The sequence below is a fragment of the Tinamus guttatus genome, unplaced genomic scaffold, assembly GCF_059628265.1.
Source record: "Tinamus guttatus ecotype Peru unplaced genomic scaffold, ASM5962826v1 Tinamus_guttatus_pri_ptg000364l, whole genome shotgun sequence".
NCBI classification, from domain to species: domain Eukaryota; kingdom Metazoa; phylum Chordata; class Aves; order Tinamiformes; family Tinamidae; genus Tinamus; species Tinamus guttatus.
The window spans coordinates 2480337-2504194 of NW_028288898.1; the positions used below are offsets into that span (position 1 = coordinate 2480337).

Below are 23858 nucleotides of genomic sequence, written 5' to 3' on the forward strand. Positions count from 1 at the left end.
TTAAGATTTAATAATAATAACATTTCAAAAACAACGAGTGCATTGTACACAAGATCTTGGATTCAGTGCTTTTTATTGACCATTTGTTTTGCGAGCGTCAGTGTACTGAAGACCTAGGGAGTGGTAAGTGGATAAAAAACCCAGCTGGGACACTTCTGCAAGGAGGGCAGGAGAGGAGAAGGGCAGCAGGAGGTTCAGAATCGAACAAACGTGGCATCAATCTGCCGAACAGACGGGAGGGCCAACATGATTTTACGCCGGTACTGGGGATCCTTCTGCAAGGGGTTTCGCTCCAGATAAACAGTTTCCAAGTTCTTGGCTCCTTTCAGCTCATCCAGGTCACTCCAGCTCTCGACGAGATTATCATTCATCTGCAGAGCACATATACACACACAAAGAGACACTTCCAGCAAAGTCTGCTTAGCAAGAGCCTAGCCAGGACTGGTGCTGCTCACGGGGAGCATTACCCAAGTAGCAGGAACCTCTACGGTCTTCACATGCATGTGAGAAGTCCCTGGTTACACGATCCTTTTCCCTCTGGAACCCGAGGGAACATTTTGTGCTGCACACGCCAAGCTTTCCTAACGTCTACCACTTTCTGCACAGTTTGGGGCTGCAGGTCAAACGCTGCACTCTACAGACCACCCACCTGGTCTGCCAGGTACCACCTCCATCTATCTGGTTCAGTGAAAGGAAACTGCCTGGTTACTGGCACTGCCGGTGCTCCAGCACATGACATTGTTTCAGTTAAGCCCCTGGACTAATGCTCTGAAGAAAACCCAGTAGCTCTTCACTCTGCTATCGCTTATCCCAACATTGCTTCAGGCAAGTCACTCGCTCGTGTCTGAATTCCTCCGCTGGGATAACACAGGGAAAAGTTTAGACGATTCCTGCAGAATCTGAGATTTGGAGTTCCGTTTCCTTGAGATGTTAAGGAACTTGGTTAGGTGGTTTCATCTCTTCAGATGGTGAAAATAAATAAGTAGAAGCAACACTTGCCTATAGCAAAGAAAGCTGAGCCTAGGTTTTTGTCAAGAATATAAGCTTTTTAACACTTTCGAAGTGAAAAAAGAGCAGTAGAGCTTTTTCCTATGTTCAGGTGGGGAAGAGAGTTGGACAAAGCTACTAGATCTTGGCCAAAGCTCTGCTTTGGCAAAGGCCTCTTTCAAAACACAGGTGTTTTTGCAGAAATAGTCCAGTAAGAGAGGATCCTCCCTTTACCTTCTGCAAGGCAAATGTAAACAGCTGCACAAGGCCTCCTTGTCTAAGCAGCAGAGAGCTGTGCTCAAAGAGGAAGATTACAGGAAGTTGAAAAGATTCAAGCCAGTCCCACAGCAGTCACATGGCAGTGTCTTGAGCCCAGAGCCTGCAGGACATCATGTTAAACAGCTCTGTTATTTAAAGGATTCCTGCTAGAATTAAGAAGCTCAGGTGACATCACCAACAGTCTGCTAAGCAGCACTCCATTGTGTGAAAAAACAGCCCAAGGAGCTTAGAGCTGCTTTCCAGCTCTTCTGTCACTGCCTCTACCCCAAACTGTAACCAACTGAAAGCCCAGACAACAGTATTAAGCAGCATTAACTCTTCTTCTCAGCCTTGACTCCTAAGAACTCTACAAGAACTAAAGCATCTACCAGCTCAGCAGGGTCTATTCTTTCCCCCAGACATTAGCAGCTGCCAAACACAGCAGAGGACTGACATTTCAGGAAGGGAATCTAATCTACACATTTCCTGACTGGAGTAGTGAGTGGTAAAGTTTAGGATGCCACAAGGAAACCAAATCAACCTTGAACACTCAGGAACAAAAGTAAATCAAGGATAGTTTTGTTTTCTTTGTATTTACAGTGACAAGAACAGACCAGCTCCAAACAGCGTGCTCTGGGGTGGTGCTGAGCCACCATTGACCATTGACCATTTGTTTTGCGAGCGTCAGTGTACTGAAGACCTAGGGAGTGGTAAGTGGATAAAAAACCCAGTGTCCCCATTTCACAGTGGCCCTGACTTAAAGAAAGAGGAGACCTGCAAAACCAGGACCCAGGAAGGCTGGTTTATAACCATTACAAGCAGGACTTTAGCAGGGATGGGTTGGTAGCAGGATCTATATTCTGGGTAGAGACAGGCCTGTTTTTACTCATCAAAGCCTGCAAAAATTCCAGTAGATGTAACTTCTTCTCCAGGGAAGTCAGTTGTCGGAATATAAAGAGTTTAATAACCCTACAGACCCCTGGACTCCAAGGAATAACCTTCCCCTCCTGCTGTTCCCCGGCACAAAGGGGTGTAATTTGTCACATCCCACTTTTTTGGGGTACTTACCCAGAACTCCTGCAGCTCTGTGAGGTGGCTGATATTCTCAATCTTTTTGATTCTGTTGGCAGCAATGTCCAGCATTGTAAGTTTGTTCTAGACAAGGAAACACAACACTTCAGAGCCCATTTGCTTTCACCTTCTCACCTCCACTTTTCCTCAGGCCCAGAATTTGAAGCCACGACACGACTGGGCCAGCTCTTTACATGCAGCACAAGGAGAGTTCGCACTAATTAATTATAGCAGGGAGAGTGTTTTGAATTAAACTGGGTTATTCGCACAAGCTGAGTGAGCTTGCTCTGCTCTCCTACAATGCCATCTTCTGCCAAATGAGAAAGAAAACACCACGGGGCTTCTCTCTGAGCAATCCTCTGGGACAGCTCCACAAAGCCCACCGAGAAGGCAAGGCAGATGTCACAGCTTGCTCCTCTTGCCCACAGCTCCTCTCATCCTCCTCAGTAAGACTCCTAATTATCTACAGGCTTCTGTTTGAAACAGTGAAGCAGGGAGAGGCAACAGCAGTTGCCAGGCTCTGCAGATCAGCCGGGCACTTTGATCAACCATGTGTTCCCCAAGTCCCTTCAGCCCATCCCAGATAACCATGAAAATGATTCCATTCCAGAAGATCTGGAAGGGCTTCACATATCCAAGATATTTTAACAGAGCAAATACTTGGATCTCCATGTTGTTATCATGCAATGGGAGAAACTGAGGAATGAAAAAGCTCCCAGAAACACCTAGCCCCACTTTAGGAGCACTTCAGGGCAACAATCAGACACGTTTAGTGAGAGCTGGTGGGAAGCTCACGTTGTTCTCCAGTCCCTCGATGACTTCAATACCGTTGTGGCTGAGGTACAGCTCGCGCAAGTTCACCAAGCTCTGCAGACCCTCAATCTTGGTCAGACGGTTGCTCTGAAATTGTAACAGCAGTTACAACACCATTAACACAGGAAAACCCAGGGGAATTCCTGAGAAACAGCATTCCTGTCAAGTATAACTGGGAGAAAATGAAATGGCCTGGTGGGAGTACAGGGAGATGAGAGGTAGCAGAGCCCACACTGATCTCACTCAGTTAGTTTGATCTCTTTACTACCATCTCCCAAGGAATATTCGGGAAAGTCAAAGTCGCTAAGACTGGAAGAACGTGGCTCTGACCTTCCCACCAAAAGCTGCAGCCTGCAAGTTTTCCATTAGGTCTGTTTAGAAACAACAGGCTTACAAATTAGTAACACTTGTTTTATAGTTCTTTCTAAGGGAAAGCTCAGAGGGAAGCTGCATCCATAGCCCTTCAAGATATAAAGGTTCCAAGTAGAATCAATACCTGTATACTGAGCACCGACAAGTTTGTTAGTGCGTCCAAATTCTGGAGCTTGGTGATTTTATTTTTTCCAAGGAACAGACTGTCAAGATTAGTCAAGGTGTCAATGTTTTCAATTGCCTGTGAAATGACCAAAGGAGACAATGTTATTGCTGTGACATGAAACCTAATCTATAGATGACCAAGTTTAAGAGGAGCAGTTTAAGGCAATAGAAATTTAGAGAGCCTTCTTAAGATGTTCTTGCCAACAGCTTGCTACCCTGATCTGAGCAGCTCTAAAACTTTCGCTATCTCTGAATCAAGATGTTCTCCAGGTTGGGTTGCACAGGCAGCCTTAGATGCATGTGCCCACAGCGCATCAAAAAATGAAGCCACTTGGCTAGAACTCCACATTATTAGCAGTTACTGAAGCAGCATAGCAGGAGCAGAGAGGACCATCAGCTCATTTTCCTTTGTGATGGGAATACACCTAGAACATGTGCTCCCTAAGTGTCAGAATTTCCAAAAGGGAAACACAATCCATCTCAACTGCAATGAGAAGAAAGAGGAAGTATTTCCAAGTGGAGAATGACAAAGACTCCTGAGAAACACCAGCCTGCCAACTCCACGATACAAAGCTTGCACAAGGCAGGGCCTCCCTCTGGGCCTAGAAGCAGAGCAGGGTTTTGTGCAGTGACCACTGCCTCAGGGCATTTTTGTTCCTCGACTTTCATCAAGGGTCATGTCACCTTGTTCTGGCTGTGGTCTCCACTATCCAGGCAGCAAGAGCAGAGAAAAGAGGCTCAGAGTGTGCTGGACAAGACATTCTTGGGGACATCAGGTGTATCCAGAGCAGGGAACATTCACTTGTGAACCAATAAAAGTCTGTTACTAGGGAATGGAAGGAGCATCTGGAAGGAGAAAATAAAATTCCCAAATTTAGTCCTGACCATCAACGATCACAACTCAGAGGCAATTTAGCTCCTCTGCACTGCAGTTTCTGTGCCAGAGCAAGGTTAACTGTCTCAGGGGTGTATGTGAAGGTAAGGATGACACACATGCTCCTAGCACAACACACACCAGTAGGTTAGTCTAAATCCTCAGAGCTCAGCCTTCTGCAGGAGGCAGCAAGGAACTCTGTGAGAGGTCAAAAAGAGCCTCATACTTCACTTGCAACAAGAGGTCAAAAGAAAGTATGAACTAGAAGAGAGGAAAATAAAGGGGGAGAAAGAGGGAGAGAGCCTTAGAAAAGAATTCTGCTCATTTAGGCTTAGAAAAGAATCTTTCCTCCAACAGAAGGAAAGAAAATGCTATGGATTTTTGCAGAGGACAGTCTCCTTTACTCAAAGGTAAAGAGCTTCTGCTGGAAGAGAATTTTATAATAAGGACTTCAGCTCTCAGAGAGGCACAGACACACAGCCACGTGGGCATCTATCAAAGCACCTTCTGACCGTTCCATCTTTTCCATGTCTTTCTTGCCTGATGGAGCTGCAGAGAGTAGCACTGCTAACAAGACAGGGAACGGAGCCTAGACAGTGCCTTTGCACACATGTGTGCACACAAACACACACATGGATTGGTGATGAAGATGATGGACAAACACACACACACATAAAGGAAACAGTAGAGGAAGAAGGATGGAAACACACACACACAAACTACATGTTATAGATGCACTTCGGTGAGAAAAGAAGCTTCTCAACATCTACATTCAACATTAGCTGCTGATCAGCACAAACTGGGATTCGTGCTCCTCTGGAACTATCCCCGTTCTGGCCTTGCAAAAAACCAATTTGTTTCTCAGTGGAAGCTCCTCCAGCCCTGGCAGTGAGGAAGAAATGTTTGTGGTTCTGAGGATGCTGAGCAGAACTAACCAGAGTGGGGAGGGCCAGTGCGCTACTTAAAGCTACAAAAGTCGCACTTATGTGAGAGCGTGAAACAGAGAGATGCAAGGGAAATAATTAGGAAAGCAAATAAAAAAATGCTTGCCTCACTCCAATTTTGCAAAAAGGGAAAATAAACAGGCACAATGAAGCATCAGCTCAGGCACAGAATTCTGCCTCCCCAGCATTAGCATAATAAAGGCAGGATGATGAGTGTTTAGTAAGTCCCGAGTGCCTCCGGGCTAAACACATGCTGAAAGATGAGGGGTTTATAGCAAAGCAACTAAGGCAACATCACTGCAGCAGCTCCAATGCACAGGGGATTAGTACAGCAGGAATTCCAGTGCCAAGATGCTGCCTGAGCAGATACTCCATAAGTTATTACCCTGCAGAGCTAAGGATAGGCCTACTTGCAAAAAGCATGTAGCTGGGTCACCAAAACATCAAAATGATCTGAAAGGCAACAAACCACCTAAATATCAACACAGAAATATAGGTGGATTTTTTTTTCTTTTTGCACGCAGTAGTGATTCTTAGATAGGCAGAACTTGCACTTTATTCCATAACCCAGCTTTCAAAATATAAGGAGCAGTAGCCTGTTGGGTTTCTGCCTAAGGAAACTGCCTATCTCTTTCAATCTCTCCAAGTCATGTTCCCCCAGCAAACTGCAAGACTCCTAATCGCTCATCTGGCTGCTGTTCTCACTCTAGATGTATTCCCTTAAGTCATTTCATTTCCAAAGTAATAATTCCTTCAGCTGGAAGAGAAATGGATCCAACTCAGCATTAGCTTATCAGCAAGATAAGCTCTAGCCACTCTAGAAAAGCAGCAAATATTTCTCCCTTAATACAGAGAAAGACTGTTATAGTTGCTGAAGAAAGGCTGCTAGCAGCTGAAGTCTCCCTTTTTTTTTTTTTAGGAAGAGAAATGTGCTTCCATGGGTCTTCAAAGAGAAGGCAGAGATATTTTGCTGGTTTCAAGACAACAAAATTGAAAACATGACAAATTGTACTGCAAAAAACCCCGATTAGGGAGTCAGAAGCACAATATCAGGGTCAGGAAGCATTTCAGAGTTAAGCCTCAGGAAAAAATTTGAATGAGACTGACTACAGTAGCAAGTTATATGCACAAATCTGAAATTAGAATTACGTTTGAATTTAATAGGCTTTATTAAATAGAAGCAGTCTGTAGGAAGGTAAGAGAAAGCAAGCTTTGGCTCTCCACCAGGAGGAAATTCATCTGCAAACGGTAACACACAGAAGTTGCATGAGGTCATTGAAGAGAAGCTCATAAATAGTAATTTAATAGTCAGGCACTAAACCCATACATAATTGGAGGGCTCAGCAGGCACAGCAATAAGCAATTACACATTAAATGAGTACATTAAAAGAGCAAAACTGCAAGCAAAAGTCACAGTGCACTTTCAGAAATGGCCAAACCCAAACCAAAGCGCACAAAGCTCTTCTGTTAGTGTCTTGTGCAGTGAACCTACCCGAATTCGATTGGATCCCAACTCTAACATCTGTAACTCCTGTAAATTACTTAAATTCTCAATTTTGCCGATTTTGTTGTTGACGAGGAAGAGTTTTTTAAGCTGAGTAAGCCGGTCTAGTCCCTCAATTTGTCGCAGAACGTTAAATGAGATGTCCAGGACCCTGGGAAGAAACAAAAATAAAAGTCTCATCAGTCCAGGAAGAAGAGATGATTTTGAGAGAGCAGCATTCTCAGTGGAAACAGTGTTTCTCCAGGGTGACCTCAAACAAGTGCTTATAACTGGGAAAACACTATTCCATACAGCTTTCTTTGCCGGTCAGAAGAACACTTGCAAAAGAAACATTTCATCCTATGCAATACCCTCTGTCATTCCCTGCAGGAATAAAAATCTAGCACTGACAGCAAGAGCTCTGTGTAGGAAGCAGTGGCTAAACTCATCTGCACCAGGGTACAAAAATCACTTTAAACACCTTTCATTCCAGCTGCTTTACACAGCAGCCCATTCATTATTGGCTGGTTGGTCCTAGTGAGCTCCAGGATAATGAAACTAGTTTATCATCCAAGTCAAACCCTTATGGACAAGAGATACTGTCCTTCACAGAGCACTCAAACTGACCTCAAAAAAAAAGAGGTGATAAAGATAGGAATAAGCACAGCACAGGCAATTCAACCAGTGACAAACAACCCTTAGCCCAAGCCCAGTGATTACCCTCAACTCACTCAAGGTCTGCTAGAGCCTCCAAGTTCTCGATCTTCCGAATCTGATTATCATAGAGGTCCAGCTCCCGCAAGGTCTGCAACTGCTCCAGGTTCTCAATGCGCTTAACCAAATTCTGACGCAGACACAGAGTCTAGCAGTTGGGGATAAAGTTAAAAACAAACAGGAAAATGGATATGAATGCACTGTCCTTTGGGACACAGACTAAGTTTTCTCATTTATCCATTAAGCTGTTGCTGGAGTATTTTTTTTTTTTAAACAGAATCTTTTATTGTTTTATTCATACTCTATCAAAGAAAAAAAATCTTACATTAGGTTGCTCAAACACTGTAAAAGGCTCAGGGAATTGCGGAATCTCCATTTTTTGAACATATTTTGACTGGACAAGACTTTCAGCAACAGGCTGTAACCAGATCTGTTTGGAACAGGGGATGACTGAAGACCTCCAGAGGTCCTTCTCAATCCAAGTTATTCTACGTTAAGCCAGCTGTGCATGCACAGAGTGCCTCTCAGGATGGGCCCTCGTCCTCTTCCAACACCAGCTTCCAAAACACCAGGATTTTGACTCCTACTTGACAAATGGGTAAATGCTACCTTCAGTCATAACAACTCCGACCTCATTAGGACCTCAGTCTAAAGGAGATCCTCGTGTTGATTTTCTTACAGGTCAGTTTAGTGAAATCTCCGACTCCAAGAGATAGTTTTTATTCCTTAGGACTTACCTTCACTTTCCTGAGCACTTCAAATCCTTCTATCTTCCCAATTCGGAAATGATTCAAGTCAACATCCTGAAAGATAAATGGAGCTCAGAGGGATGCAGCAGCTCTTCCAAAATAATCTTCAAAGACCAACCTGATACCTTGTTCTAAGGAAAATCATAGTCTTAAAACTACATAGCTCATTAAAGCCATACTTCAAAGAGCTCGTAAAGATTTGACTTGGCAGATGATTTTATCATCACAGGTGAAGCATGTGGCTTCTCAACTGCAAACACCCTATCTGTGAAACGGCCACAGCATGAGGCCCTCTCATGAATATGAGTTTTGTTTCAACAGAAGAAATCTTAGGGGGTAAATTGTGAATTTACTTAAAACAACAAATTCTGTTGTGTCCAGAAGGAAAATGGTCCTGCATAAAATTCTCTAACCTGCTTTGCCAGGGCTTAGCTGGGACAAGCTTTGCTATTTCCAGCTCCAGGCCTTACACGGCCAGAGACCACTGATAGTTTTGTGAGCATAACTGCACCATCTAATACACATCTGTACAGTACAGATATTCTGGCCTTGCAAGCCAGTGAGGAAAGGAGAAATAAGGCACCTCACCACCCAAAAGCTCAGCAACCCACCAGCCGACAGGCTCGTGCAGCTGCCTACGCCGACGCAGGAGGCTGGTGACTGGCTGTGCCTGCTATGAATCACGGATCTTTCAGCAGCAACTGAAGACCTTCTCACAAAAGCTCATACTGCTGCACTGATGCTTGCAGCGTGTCCCCATTTCCAGCACCTCTGGCTTATTCTAAACTTCAAAGTGACTAATGAAATCATTCAGCTGCTCATTAGGAATAAAACACGTTTATTTCTCGTCTAAAAGCTCTGATCCAATTCTGGTGAAGATTAGCAGAGCCAGTACCTTCAGGGGAACTGTATTTAACATGGTTTCATGTGTTCCTTTGCATTGTGTTAAGCCCTTAGGAGCAAAAAATCACATCTCACCTCAGCCTCTGGGTCCAGGCTAACTGTCTCCATGTCCACTGGTGTCTCCGCTTCTCCTGCGGTGGAAGCAAAGACACGAACACATGATAGACCTGTGCTCCATGAAGAGGCTACAACGGCTCACAATGAGACAGAAAAAGGAAGCAAACGCTCTTCAGAAGAGGAAGCAACACACGAGACTCACAGCTGAGACAGGCGAAACATTATTAACGCAGAGGACTATCCGGCTGTCATCATAACATCCAGACACTAAAGCTTCCTCAACAACAGGATTTTGTGCCTAAATGCAGAACTTAAAAAACAGCACCTCACTCACCCTGCACGTAGGGCTGGTAATTAATGCTGGCTTGAGACCAATTTTTGGCACGATTCCTTTTTCTGCCTCCCCTACCAGACCATCATCATCTCTCTCAAGATTCACTGCCTGAACTGTTTCTTCTCCACCCATCTAACACAGTGCTGCCAAGAAAGCACCTAGGCACCCATGCCACCTACAGCAGCACCAAGCACCACAACCACCCCACCTGGAGCTCTGCATTCATAACTATTATATTACCAGCTTATATCACTGTGAACATTTTTGCCTGGATTTCCCTTTTTTTGTTTATTAAATGAGCTCACTGATATGCTAGAAAACACTGTTTATCCCACTGCATACGATTTCTTCCTGGGAAGTGCTTTACAGCTCTGGAAGGCAGCCCAGCGCAAGATGGAGCGGAGTTTGGTGGATAAATCCACGTTGAATAATTCATGGCCCCTTCCCGTTCGCTGGGAGATGCCGCTCGCATCCGTTTCACAGGGAAAGCCTAATTAGGCTGTGCAAGACAGACATCCAGTCTGTTTGCACTTCACATGCGAGGCTCAAAGAACACTACAAGAATCTTTAATTACAGTCGTTAAGTACAAACACTCCAAATTAACCCCTGCATTACTACAAGCTCATTTGATTAACCCAGAAGCAAGCACTATTTTTACAACCTAGCATGATTATAACCCAGAAGCAAGCACTATTTTTATAACCTAGCATGGTTATAGGTGTCACGCACACACCCCAAACACCCCCTGTCCCTAACAAGGGCTTCTCCTACAGATGCTTGGCATTTTCCATAGTACAGCAAAGATTGACCAGTTTTGGTCGCTCCACAGGGAACAGCCCTAACTAAACCAAATCATGGAGTTTAGGCATGAAACACAATAATCTCTCCTCATCTTTTAATGCTTACATATATATACACACCATAAACTATCAGGAAGCATAATTCGTATTGGGGGACGCAAAGCAAGTTGGGTGCATTTAATCAAAACCCCACCAAAACTGACATGAATATATATCTATCAATATTTTAACAACAGACAACACTTCTTTCTCCCCCATTATTCTCCCAAATCAGGATCAGGAGTGATTTACTTCAGCAGAGAAGTGGGATACACTGCCCTACCAAAACTGAACCTATTTGATCTGCTGCTAGGATGCAAGATGCTGCAAGCACAACGGTCCAAGACAAGGAAGGTGCCTAGCTGATTTTAGAGTCAGCAGGAATACAATCCAAGTTCAGAACAAGAGCTGACATATTCAAAACAAAACAAGACATTCCCCTTGTATTAAGTTGCACTAGAAGTAAATCATAGAGTTTTATTGTAAATAATTTCTCCCTTTGAGACTTTTAAGTTGTTTAGCAGTTAAGCCAGTAATGCACTTAGGAGATAACTTGGTCAAAAATCTCATTCTTGCAACTTTTCCTGATTGACAAGCTTCTCTACAAAAATCATATTTCTCAGTCTGCTATGGACTATATTCATTTGGACATTAAATACATTACACCAGGATCTGTTGCTGAATAGCTCAGAGTGCGAGAACTTCTGAAACATTAAATCCTCCCTCCTTTCTCGGATTTTCACCTTTTCATTTGAGCAACCAGACCCATTGTCTGGTGAAAGAAAAGGTGATGGAGTCCAGACTCAATCAGAATGAAAAAGCTCATTACCCATTTCTGGAGAGATCTTTCGTAACAGTAATTTATGGCCACTGCTTTTGGGTGTATTGGGAATTTTCTGGCACAAAACACACCTCTTGCTCTATAACTCACATGAAGTTACCCAGGGCATTGCAAGAAGCAATAAAACTTCCAGTCACAAGAACCCCTCAGCTGCTTATGCTGCGTTTCATATACAGCCTTTAAACAAGTAAACAGTGCAGATACAACACAAGAAAGGAGCTCTTTGAAAGCTGAGTTGTCCTAAATACCTTAAGCAGACCACTAAAAGCAGCTTGGTTTTTGCAGAAGATCAAAAGTCGGCAGTATAAAAAAAATCCAATTGCTAGTGTCATTTCTTTTTTTAATAAAATATATTAAAAAAATAAAAACAAGCAGCTAGACCTTCATTTCCACCTCCTACCTGCAAGCCCCCTCTCTAGTTCTTACTACAAAGGAACTGACAGTCTCTTGACAGGCTGTTATGGGATAGAAGGCCTTCACTGCCTCCAGAAAATTCTCAACAAATCCCTCCAAATCTAAAAATCTGCCATAGCAAAAGCAAGACATGTAAAACACATCTGAATTATGAAGAGCAGCCTTTAACAAGGCTGGTATCTTAGCAATAGTCCTGGCAGACTCAGTGTGGGTGAGAAGTGCACAACTCCACAAGCGCAAAACCAAAGTCTAACAGTCACAATCACATAGCAAATACGTACATACATTGAATTCACAGTGATAAAAGCAATTTAAACCTAAACACAGAGATAATTAAGCCGTTTTTTATATCCTCTCCACGAAGCAGTCTGACCAGTGGGATTTCATACACTTCCAAAATTGGGACAAAAACCATCAACATACATTTTTGCTCTTAAGGAGCAGATAAGCAAAAAACGCTTTTAGGGAATTTACTGACAGCAAATTGTCAGACGAAAATTGTTTTGTTTATGAACCAAATAAATATAAAACACAAAGAACCCTAAACTGACCCTCCTACAGTCAGCTCCACAAACAAAAGCGCAGTTTTACTTGCCTGCATTCAAGTAGGCAAATGCATTTTCATGTCAACAATTTTTAATGTAACAGGGATTCTCAAAGGGGAAAATAACCATTGCTCCAGCAGCGAAGCTACTTAACTGAGTTTTTAACACAACTGATGCCTGTAAACTACCCATCTCCTCTGCAGAGGCAGGGAAAAGGCTACATCTGGGAAACCTGAGTTCCGCAATACAGAACAGGAGTTAGAGTTATGTAATCCCCCAGAACCACAAGCATTAGCGCAACCAAAAGCCCAACTGCTCTTTTTAACTGAACATGCAGGGAAAAATACTACGCAGAGCTAAGTTAGAAGCTTCCTGAACAGAGCTGCTATTTCTCAGAGAATTAACAGAGTGAAAGATTTGAAATTGCTGCTGCTTGAGATCTATTTATGTCCTTCCACAGGAAGTGTGGAAAACTCTTCGTTTTCCTTCAACCTGGCAACTCAAAAGCTAACTACGAAAACTAACTCAAGCGTTCCAATACTATTTCTCCTCCTTGGTCTCTGCTGAATCCTACCAGCTTGGAAGGAGAAATGACAATATTGGTATTAAATTAAGTAGTTTCCAATATAATCCACCATGGATCATTTAACTAGGAAATGAGAGTTCAAATTCTCACATTAGTTTACTAGTTTGGAAAATGCTTTTCCAAATTCTAAGGGATATAGCTAAGAGGGATCTGTAAAATGGGAACAGTCAAAAGGATTAAAATGCAGCAGAAAAATGCTGTATTATTTCACTTGCATTTTCAGAGCAAGTCACTTAAAGACATGCATCAGAAGGATGCTACTCTATCTCAAATTATTAGGCAGACCTAAGATCTATCACAGATTTAACTATTATTTGTCCAACACTCAGCAACCAGCACCAGAAATTTAGATAATGTTGCCAAATGTTGTCTTCAGAGAGGGATTTGCTTTGATAAAGTCCATGCAAGTTACCGAAAACCAAATCTTTCTACCAGACATACACAAGCTTAAAAAAACCTCCAAACTTCTACCACACTACAGTAATAAAACAGTAAAAATAGCAATGAGAATTCAAAACTAAGAGGATTCAAATATAAAGACGCATTTTGATACATCTTATGATTTCTAAATGTGTAAAAAAAAAAATAATAAAATGAAAGCTTCCTTCACTGTATCTAGAAATAGTCTCCTTTGCTTTCCAAAGGAATGTGGCAATACTAAAAAGTAAATAATGACACTAACCAGAGCTGATACTGTTGGTATTCTCTGAAAAGAAGGGAATAGGAAATATTTGCACGGTTAATAACACAGATATCACACATAAGCCTGAGAAATACAAGCATGGATGCAGAGATACTGCTGTGAGACGGACCCCCCGCCTGGCTGGGGGCTCGATTAGCTCTGCTGGGTACCTGTGGAGTTCTCGCCATTCTGCTCTTCGCGCAGGCTCTGCTGACTGAGGTCTGTTACTAATGAAGCCGCTTGTTTCTTCCCTTCCTCGTCGCCCGACTCCTCCGATTCGATCCGCTTATCAACTGCGTAAGATACACAACACATTGAGGCTACTTTTGTGCACGGGGCAGAGGAGCAGCAAGCAGATATAATAACCAGGACTCACATACACCACTATGCAGTTAGTAGAAATCCTAAAGTTAACTAAAGCAAAGGTTTAGTCTTAAATAAAAGGCCTCTTACCCCTTGTTTCTAGTTTGATTTTGGGTGCACTTTTTCCTCCCTTCAGATCTTCCTAAAACCAACAATCTGGGAAGAAGACTGGAGGAAAAAGGAAATTTCTTAGATCAAAGGAGTGCAAATCCAAAGATTACGGAGATGGAGTTATATTTATTACATTTAAAGAGCTTTGAGGAAAAAAATCAGTATCTTGTGCAGCAGTGATGGTGACATGAAGTAGCAAAGGCTTCAAAAAAAAAAAAAAAAAAAAGAAAAGAAAAAGGGGGAAAATAAAAAAAATCCCTGCAGGTAAAGCAACCGTTTCCCAGCATGATGGCTCCGTCCTCTCCCCGGCCACACCGCGGCTACCCTCCGGCTCCCCCCGGCGCTCACAGCCCCCTCACCGGGCGGCCGAGATCAAGCAGCGCCGTGCCAGGGGGGCGCTCGTTGGAACCGGGTTTTGGGTCTTCTCCACAGAGCGGCTTCTGCCACCGCCCGCCTGAGCAGCCCCAAAGCGGGTGGGACAACACGGAGGGCCCGCACAGACCCCCGGCCCAGCGGGAGAGGCCCCTTCCCTGCCCATTGCGGAGGGCCCGGCCGAGCCGCGAGGGCCGAGCTGCGGTCGCCCGCCTCCCCCCGGCCCCGCCGCGAGCCCCAGCCGCCTCTCACCCTCCATCATCTCCTGCGGCCCCTCCGCGCTCGCCGCCGCCATGTTGCGTCACCACCCCCCGCCCCGCCCCCTGCCCGGAAACCGTCGCAACGGCCGCCTCGGCCAATCAGAGGCCGTCGCCACGGTCGGGAGAGGAGGGAGAGGCGGGGCGCCGCCCGCCCGGCCACCTCCCCCTGCGCATGCGCGCCCGTCCCGCTCCCTTCTGGGAGTTGTAGTCCCCGAAGGGGCCCGGTTCGAGGCCCCAATGCTCGCACAGGACCCGGCGGCGACCTCGGTTTCTCACACACCTCCCGTGCGGCCGCGGGAGCGGGAGGCCCAGCGCAACCCGCCGCGGCGCTGCCCGTGGTCGGTCGCTCGTTGCCGGCCATCCCGGGAGCGCGAAGTTTGCTGCGGCGAAGGGCACAGAGTGTGGAGGGAGCTGCCCATCGCCCCCGGCGCCCCCGGCGCTCCCGCCGCTGCCGGGGCGTCCGTAGCAACGGCAGAGCGCGGCGGCGGCGGGCGGGCGGGCGGCCCTGCTCGTTCGAGCGGCCCGCCGCGCCGCGCTGCGCCGCCTCATTGGTCGAGCCGCCTGCCGCTCGCCCAACGCCTGCGCTGATTGGGCAGCGCCGCCAGAAAGTCCCGCCCCCTGTTTCCTCGCGCCCGCCGCTCTGAGGTAACCGCTCTGGGGGCCGCGGCGGCCCCGGGCCGGCCCGGTTTGGTCCGGCTGGGGCTCCCCCGCGGGAGGACCCGGGTGCGCTGGACCGGGCCGGTTTGGGGAGGGGGATGGCCGTGTGCCGCTTGCCGCATTAACGTTGGAGATTGCTGCCAGAATAACCTGCTTCTGCGGTTAAAATTTGTAGAAAGTGGGAAAAAAATGTGTTTTGGGGGGTTGTGGGAGCATTTCCAGTAGTGCAGCGGGGAAGCTCCATAGGTTGTGCTATAGATGCTGTGTGTTCATGTTCATTAATGGTCACGTTGATGTCTGCAGCGCTGCCCAAAAGTCCCCTTGGGCAGTGGAAAATCTTGGGCTGCACTTGGGACACGGTTCGTTCAGCCAATAGCACAACCGTTAGTGCCTGGCCAAGGGTCCCACTGAATCTGTCATGTTTCGGTTGCAGACGGTGTTTTTTTTTTTTTTTTTTGAGCAACATATGGCAACCAGGGTGTGACGATGGCAGACGAGGTGTCCGGCGTCTCCGAGGAGGCCCTGGTGCCTTCATCACCCGGCTCAGCCCTTCAGCGCTCGAGTGACACGGATAAGCTCAGCAGGTCCCACCCCTGGGCCAGAAAGAGGAGGAAAAGTCAGTTTTCAGACCTGTGCCGGAGTCAGACATCTCTGTCCGGTGAGTGGGTGTTGATAGATTCACATGCGGTCAACGAAGAGGGTGATGATTATTCCTTCAGATGGTTTCAGATCTTCTTCCTCCCTCCTTTCTCTCCCTCAAAGCTAGAGATGATAGCAATAAGAAGCTGTCAGGGGATGTTTTGGGGGAACAGATTGCTGTTTGCTTGCTCTGTACCAGTACTTGTTCCTGGGCAGCATTTGCTGGCTGCTGGAACAGGCACTTCTGATCTTGCTGGATACCCGGTGTTCTAAATATTATCTTCTAAAACATGAAAAACTGCCAAATGGGGAGGAAGATGACAAACACGTCCAGAAACAGATGTCTCCATTTTATTGTGGTCAGCGTATCCGTATGGAACACAGGGCATAAATGCAGAGATATCCTTGTGATGCCAAGGTCATCATGGCTCTTCCAGCACGACTTGTTCTTTCGGGCATGGAGTGATGGTATTTGGTTGCCAGTGCTGAATGCAGGAACATTTCCTGCAGGCAGAACTTCTGAAAATTTTAGTATAATCCCATGGCACTGCGTGACATAAAACATTGGTGTGGGCACAGGTATTTCGGTGTCAGCTCTTGCGAACAGTTAATTAAGCAGCTTCTGACTAACTCGGTATTTAAGTATAGGGCTTGAACATGCTATTTAAACTTGACAGAATTCAAAACCTGTCCTTTAAACTCTCTTGTCTTCAGTGAAAGGAAAATTGACTAGTCTGGTTAATGTGATGCATGTTGGTAATATTTTCTAGCCCACGAACAGTATTAAATTGTTTCAGTGCCCGTGACTTAAAAAGACATATTTATTAGAATCATTTCTGTTCTCTTTAGTTTAATTGATTTTGGGTTTTTTTTCGGCCATTTCTAGCAGCATATATTTTGAGATGAAGTTACCTATTGACTGTTTCTGACATTTTTCTTTTAATTCATGCCTGTAAATACTCTTCTAGTAGAGTGCCACAGCAACACAGTTGACCTGTATCTTCTCACAGGAGACAAATGGAGCTCCTACTGCTTGTCCTCACTGGCGGCTCATAACATTTGTACCAGCAAAATCTCTAATTCCTGGGCTCCGTGGGATTCGGCCTCTCTCTCCAGCTCCCTTTGCAGTCCTGCCTCCGTTTCCTTTCTGCATCCCCTTGCCACGGAGGAATCCAGCCAACACCTCGTATCTGCTGCGCGCAGTCCCGGCAAAGCCATCTTCACCGTGGATGTCAACACCACAGAGGTACTGGCTGTACCTGTAACTAGCTGTTGCAGTGCCACATGCAGGGAAGGAAAGAGAAGCATAAAACGTTTGGAGCCATGTGACAAGGAAGCACCTTCACTGGGATGGGCTTATGATGGCACAAGGTCTCTGTCTGTCCCAGTAGATATGTATTTTACACTGGGAGAGAGAGAGAATTTCTCAGGTTTTGTCCTGAGAGTAAACATTAGTATGAAATTAAATACTGAGAAGAGGGTAGGCAAATAGAAAGCAGAAAGCTTAAAAGCTACCAATGTCTCAAACCCCCTTAACGAAGGAGGGGCTTGGCCAAGGTTTTTCCTAGAACGAGAAGTTTTAGTGAGACTTCAGAATAAAAAACAATCTCTCCATTTCCACTGAGAGAGGAAGTGACGTTATGAGACATTAAAACAACAGCATGATGGTCTATTAAAGAAACTTGCAGCTTTTGTGTTTTTTGGTTTGTTCTTTTTCCTTTTTACTTCTGCAGATTCTTGTGGCCAATGACGAAGCCTGCAAACTGCTTGGATGCAGCAGTCAGGAACTCATTGGTCAGAAACTGTCCCACCTGATATCGAAATCCAGTCAAGACATAGTGGAAGCTCTGGGTGAGGAGTACATAGAAGCTGATGGATGTAAATCGGTGATTTCAGGAACTGTGGTACGTGAAATGTTCCAACAAATATTCCCCACCATACACACATTTTTTGGTCTGAGTTAATTTAGGGTTTTTTTTCACTTTATTTTTTGATGCTTTCAATACTATTTCCTGAGACAGGTAACTTAATGGGCAATTAAGTAATTTGTAAGACTTTTGACACATGTGGATAGGAGATCTCAACAGGTAAGAAATGGTTGTGAAGGCACCCACAAGATCCTTCCAGCTGTCAAACACGTATAGGCATGATGATGTGATCAAATGAATGCTTCAAAGACACTAGATTTAAAAAAACAACCAAACAAAAATGTCATACATTGTTTAGCATAGAAAAAACTTATTGCTAAAAGTTTCCATTTGTCTGGGTCTTTTAGAATATCCTTAAAATTAAATTGCATGGTACATGTTAGGAAGTTAGATATCAGTCAAATACTGTGAAATGACTGTGACAAAATGTCTTAGACACAGAAGAGCAGAATTGATGTTTTGCCTATGTGGAGGTTATTTATAAGAGAGCTGTGTGAGAAACATCTAAAAATTATTTTCTTTTGCTGTTTTTGGGCTACTAGAAAATACTTGGAAAATGACTGTTCTTCCCATCACATGATTTTTGTACTCAAATTCTCAGCATCTCAAAGCTGGAGCTTCCTGAGCCTTCAGTTGGGTTTGGGAATAAAAATCCAAGCTTGAGTAAGTGAATCCAGAATACAAATGAAATGGCTGATGAAAGCACAGCCTCCAAGCTACAGCAGCTCCAAATATTTTATAGGATCTCACAGAGTCACTGTGTGATTCATAAACCCATTCTGTCAAAATCCCACAAAAGTGATAAAAGGCTCGATGTGAGCACTGCAGGTTATAAGTAAACATCTGATTTGTGAAGAATCTTCTCCCACAGGAAATTAAACTGCTGTTTTTTCAGCTGAAAATAGGAACTACCTTCTTAATGTGCAGTATTCACTAGCATCATTGGATATACTCAAGGATTTAGTTGTTTTGAACATTATATGTTACTGAAAAGATAAGGTGGGCGATTATTCTCACTGAATGTAAAGTATTAGATTAACATGTTTATTGTGCTGAAAGAATTGCCTTGAGGTGAAAGAGAGGCAGCAAAAGCAACAAAACGTTGTGTATGATCAGTGAACTATCTGCCAACATTGTCATTTCTATATTAAAGCTATGTTTCTTCCAAATTAAAAAAATATATATAGCAAATATGTAGCAAATAGCCAAGACATAATGTTTTGCTAATAACGAGGGAGAGAGATTTGGGGCCAATTTCTTATTCTTCTTTGGAACCCACCCGTGTTTCCTGTGGGAAGGTGGACATTCTAGGCCGTTCCAAAGAGAAGATCCCAGTCTCTGTGTGGCTGAGGCGAATGAGGAGCGAGGACAAGCAGTGCTGTGTGGTTGTGCTGGAACCAGTGGAAAGGCTCTCAGCTTCTGTTTCCTTCAGGGCTGACGTGAGTATTTTTCTAGTCATTGAATGACAGCAGTTCGTGACAGTTTGTGCAAATTAGATGCATCTAATTTCCATAGGCACATCATTATTTATGAGTATTAAAATAATACTGCCTCAAATTGGGATCATGTGCAAATTGCCCCCATACTGCCCACCTTGATATTCAGCTAGTCACATTAAAATACACTGTCCCTCAAGGAACATCTTAGGCTGCAACACTGAGAGTTTGGCAGGGGGTTATTTAGGGCAGGGTGGCTCTTCTTGTGAAGGGAAGCAGTTCGCTAAGGAAAAAATTTGTGAGGAATCTTAGACTCCTCTTCTTCTCCTCTATGACCGGGGTGGGTTCTGTGCAAGATCTTGTCAAAGCAGCGTTGCGTTATACCGTGTTTGCTTTTACTGAGTCACCTGTTTAGTTCTGCTGTCCCTTTGTGGTTGTCCCCTGCCATTTGGGCAGATCCTCACAGAAACTGTTGTTAGAGGATTGGCTGGATTATGTCTGAACTGCTAAAATTAAAATAGTCCTGTAAATTCTCTTCCCAAGGGCGAGATTACATCATGTGACCTTCCTTTTGCCTATCTCCATGGTTACCCATCGTTGGAAGAAGTAATTGGGCTCAACCTAAAGGACTTGATTCCTTCTGTGCAGATCCCCACTCTGGGCAAGAGTATCCCAAAGGTACAGTATAAAACTGCAGGCAAGCTTTTCCATATGCTTCCTGCCTGGGCCATAGGTACACATTGTTTTCCCTCCTTATCCATCAAGAGAAAACCTTTTCAGAGAGAAGCACAACTGTCCTCAAAAAAAAAAGAAAAAAAAAAACAACTGTGCTGCTTATTTAGTTGGCTGCTGTCTGGAGGTTTTCTAAGGATGAGCCCAAGCCCTGACCCCTGTCTTTGGGAATTGCCCTCGTGACAGGTGCTTTTTCTCATCCATGAGAAGCCCGGCCTCTTTTGGGAACCCCCTGTCTCTGTCAGCACCCTCATGCTGCTTTGAATTCTTCGGCTGGTTGCAATGAGGTTTGAAAGGCTGAAAGCTTAAAAAACGTGCAGATTTTGCAAATGGCATTGGAGTGTGGGGAGAAAGACCAATAGGTCTAGGTTAAGTTTGCCTAAAATGCCTCGTTTGCCTAAAAGTTGCAGCATGGACCTGCCCTGTCTTCAAAACTGGGTTATAAATCCTTCAAAAAAAACCTTTGCTTTTGACATTTGATACTCACAGCATTTGTTCACTTTCTCTTTGCCTCCTTCTTCTCTTTGTCCTTTTTCCTGAGAACTTTCCTGGGAAACTTTATATGAATACTAAAATAAAAATCATGTGGTTGTTCAGGGCTTTTGTTTGTTTGTTTGTCTGCTTGTATTTAGAACCTCGGGATCCAGAGATCCGTAGGTCGAACCAGAGAGGGGAACACCTTTCCTCTCAGCATAAAGCTGCATGTTAGCCTTCCAGAAGAGGACAAAGCTGCTGTGCAGAAAGACAATGTTTCATGGACAGATAAAGAAGGCTCCTTCACAGACTGTCATTATTCTGCCACAGTCAGGGTTTTTTCCACCATCAGTGGCATTATTACTCTCCAGCCAGATGGAACCATCCATGGCATCCAGAACAGTTTTTCTCTAATGCTGTTTGGCTATGAGAAGGAAGAGCTGTTGGGAAAGGTAAGGTAGGAATTGTCGTCTCCCTAACATGACTGTGTGTCAGGCAGCACATCCCTGGGAGGTGCAAAGTCTCCTATGCTACTCAATTCTTTCTGTCACAACAGTCCATATTCCACTTGTTCGGTGAGTGAGTTGTAAGATAATACACAAATTCTCTGGTTGCAATTGCTGGAATCTTTTTTTTTTTCTTTTTTCCTGGATTTGGGCTGGAATGAGCTTCCAACAGCTCAAGGGATGCTGCACACTTGTGTATTCTCCACCTGTTGCCTGACTTTCCATGAGCACCATGGCCACCAATATGGGTTGTTAGCAATTGCCCCCAACATGTGACAGTCCATTTACCTTCAAAGGTTTCATTTTGTTCTGTTTTAGAACATTACGTTCCTGATTCCTGGTTTCTATAAGAGCATGGACAGATGCAGGGACTGCTCCTTGCCGCTACCTCCCCTTGAGGATTCGATGGGGACAGAAAGCGCAGGTGTCTCCGGAGGTGTCACTGCCTGCAGTGGCTCTAACAAAGGTAAAATGAGCCCAAGAAGAGGAATTTACCTCGGAATATGGAAATGTGCTTTGTAAAAGCAGTTTATGTCTAAGCAGTTTTCTTCTTTGCCTAGAAATGCACAGCTGCTTTGTAAACAATGCACAGTTGCTACTAAAACAAGGAAGAGTTAGTAGACAGTGTGAAAATTCTTAAATACTTCTTTAGCGAACGATAGCTCTGTAATCCAGAGGTAATTCATCTCCAGGGAGGAACATTGGCACTCAGACTTCAGAAACTAGAATATTTTTCTGTGAGTCTAACAATTCTTGCTTTACGACGTCTTAGTTTTTGTGTGTTTTGGCCTTTTATGCTGCTGCTAGCTATATGATAGCTTAATTTCCAGTCTCTGTATAGCCACGAGCCTCTCAGCTCCCTGAACTTCAATCCAAGCAGCTAACCCAGGAGGCCAATACCTCTCCAATAACTTAAATAAACATTATCTATGCATAAACAAGGTTTTGTTTCTTGTTTGGTACAGGAATCGATCATTTGGCTTCATCTTCAACAAGCCTTCTGTCAAGAGATGAAGCGCAGAAATTAGGACAAAGATACAGAGAAGACAGGATAATAAATACTGGGAGCAAGAGAAAGAGTGGGAGTTTCTTACCTGCTCCTCCCTCTCCTGAAGTCTCATCCACAACTGCTAGGAGGTAAATACGTTAATATACCTTGGTAAAAGTAAGGTAAAATATAAAATAGAAGGTAAAATAATATTTTACCATGGTAAGATACCTTGTGCAGTGGTTTCCACTGAACTGTGTTTGATCTGATGGCTGAAAACTCAACAGGAATCTTCTCAGGCCTAGAGGTGACCTGCCACATGCAGTGACTTTTAGTTGTGGTAAATGACCTGTGAAATATATTTAGAAATGGAGCTAGAAAAGGAAGTAATCCATAGGGAAGGAGTGCCACTGGAGTGCTAAAGCTGGAATTTGGTGTTTTCTGATGCCTGTACCAAGTGCTTTCTGAGTTTTTTTTTAAGTCTAAAAAGAAGAGATTTGATGCAGGTTTTACATAGTCAATGTAGGATCTGTAGAGTGGGTGTCATACAGATGACTCTTTTCTCATTCTTTTGTCATACAATGTAATATAAAGAATATAATATAAAGAATAACTGTGAACTCCTCCTTCAGCAAACGTTTCCCGATTGTTCCCATTTTCCTGTGTGTTCTAGGCTAGAAGATGTGTCTGATACTCCATCCGATAGCTTGGCCAAGCCTTCTGCTGTGACTGGTACTTCATCCGGAACGCCAACGGTTGATGAACCGTGGTCTGGGGCAGCATCTCGCTGCGTGCGAGACTTTCAGAGGTACAGGATTAAACAGCAGCCTTCAAAAATCAACCTGGCGTGTACCCTGGGAGCTGAAACAACCCTTGAGGACCTTAAAGAGTCAGACACTGAGCTGAGCTGCCTTTGTTCTGGCCTTGAGGATCTGGATCTGAATGTTGGTGTAGAGGGGAACTCGGCCGGCTCTTCAGGCACTGCTACAGCTCCTGTAGGAGCGTCCTCTAATGCAGCCGACTGTGCTGTGGGCGAAACACTAGTTCCAGACAGTGCTTTTTCTGGGCAGAAAAAGCAAACTGTGCAGGCGCAAGTAACATCTACACCCGTGAAACAAAAAGGAAGGCTGAATCCTTTGAGCTCGGAGATACTGGAAGGCATCTACCTCGGGAGCTGCTATCACAGAGATGGTTCTCGGCTGAGTAAGTTGAACCTGTTTGTCCTCTTTCAAAACCTCTCAGCAGGCCACTTTTTCACCCACGCTTTTGCAGAAGGCAGGCAGCTCTGGTCCCCAAACCCCAAACAACATGGAAGCTCTGTGCTCTCATTCAGCAATAAAGTTTCATTCCACCCTTTTAACTCACTCCCCTGTTTCCACAGCGATACTTTTTGAAGTGAAGCACGTAGAACTGCAGGACCCTGCTGCACTCTTTTGCATCTGGGTGGTCAAAGACTTTATACCCAACCAGCAAGAAGCAACACCAAAGACTCAGCTCTGCTTCTCCAGCCTAGTGAGCTCCATCCAATCTGTTACAGATTTTTCTTCACACAGTCTCGCAGAAGTAAGAAAGTTTATTTACTCTGTTTTATAACGTTGAACACTTTTACTTGGATGTCAAGCTGAACCAAAGTTGATGAATTTTTCCTTGCTGTAATAATGGCTTGGCCTGGTGGGGAATATTGCTGTTTCCTTATTTCCCTGTTGGTGTATCAAAATAAATGCATGTTTGGGGGTTGCCATGGAAAGGACAAATTATTA

The 23858-nt window shown here is 44.5% G+C and overlaps 2 protein-coding genes across 3 annotated transcripts in view; one reads left to right on the forward strand and one right to left on the reverse strand.

The window, feature by feature from the left end:
• Nucleotides 1-14826, reverse strand: PPP1R7 (protein phosphatase 1 regulatory subunit 7). Of its 2 annotated transcripts, XM_088530224.1 has the most exons (11): nucleotides 14731-14826; nucleotides 14086-14163; nucleotides 13803-13925; nucleotides 9409-9464; nucleotides 8419-8484; nucleotides 7699-7829; nucleotides 6977-7139; nucleotides 3626-3742; nucleotides 3112-3216; nucleotides 2314-2400; nucleotides 1-371 (listed from the first exon to the last, which is right to left on the reverse strand). In XM_088530224.1, the coding sequence occupies exons 4-11, from the start codon at nucleotides 9439-9441 to the stop codon at nucleotides 195-197; spliced, it is 879 nt and encodes a 292-aa protein (XP_088386350.1). In that variant the 5' UTR covers nucleotides 9442-9464; nucleotides 13803-13925; nucleotides 14086-14163; nucleotides 14731-14826; the 3' UTR covers nucleotides 1-194. The 2 variants fall into 2 exon arrangements, with proteins under 2 accessions (XP_088386350.1, XP_088386348.1); XM_088530222.1 differs by lacking the exon at nucleotides 14086-14163 and having other exon boundaries at nucleotides 14731-14790.
• The window catches only part of PASK (PAS domain containing serine/threonine kinase), a 14918-nt gene continuing 5831 nt past the window's right edge, over nucleotides 14772-23858 (forward strand). The window contains exons 1-12 of the mRNA XM_088530168.1: nucleotides 14772-14855; nucleotides 15205-15346; nucleotides 15856-16053; nucleotides 17045-17280; nucleotides 17768-17938; nucleotides 19261-19401; nucleotides 19942-20076; nucleotides 20763-21056; nucleotides 21429-21576; nucleotides 22076-22247; nucleotides 22772-23301; nucleotides 23480-23661. Coding sequence (XP_088386294.1) covers nucleotides 14772-14855; nucleotides 15205-15346; nucleotides 15856-16053; nucleotides 17045-17280; nucleotides 17768-17938; nucleotides 19261-19401; nucleotides 19942-20076; nucleotides 20763-21056; nucleotides 21429-21576; nucleotides 22076-22247; nucleotides 22772-23301; nucleotides 23480-23661 — 2433 coding nt within the window. The remainder of the gene's footprint in view (nucleotides 14856-15204; nucleotides 15347-15855; nucleotides 16054-17044; nucleotides 17281-17767; nucleotides 17939-19260; nucleotides 19402-19941; nucleotides 20077-20762; nucleotides 21057-21428; nucleotides 21577-22075; nucleotides 22248-22771; nucleotides 23302-23479; nucleotides 23662-23858) is intronic.

Bases quoted from the DNA above. Each gene is read 5' to 3' on its own strand.
- PPP1R7 (XM_088530222.1), bottom strand. From the start codon at position 14,773: ATGGCGGCGGCGAGCGCGGAGGGGCCGCAGGAGATGATGGAGG. The intron at 8,485-9,408 runs GTGAGATGTGAT...TTTATCTTTCAG, and splicing joins GCCTGGACCCAGAGGCTGAG to GATGTTGACTTGAATCATTT. The intron at 7,830-8,418 runs GTAAGTCCTAAG...CCCAACTGCTAG, and splicing joins AAGTGCTCAGGAAAGTGAAG to ACTCTGTGTCTGCGTCAGAA.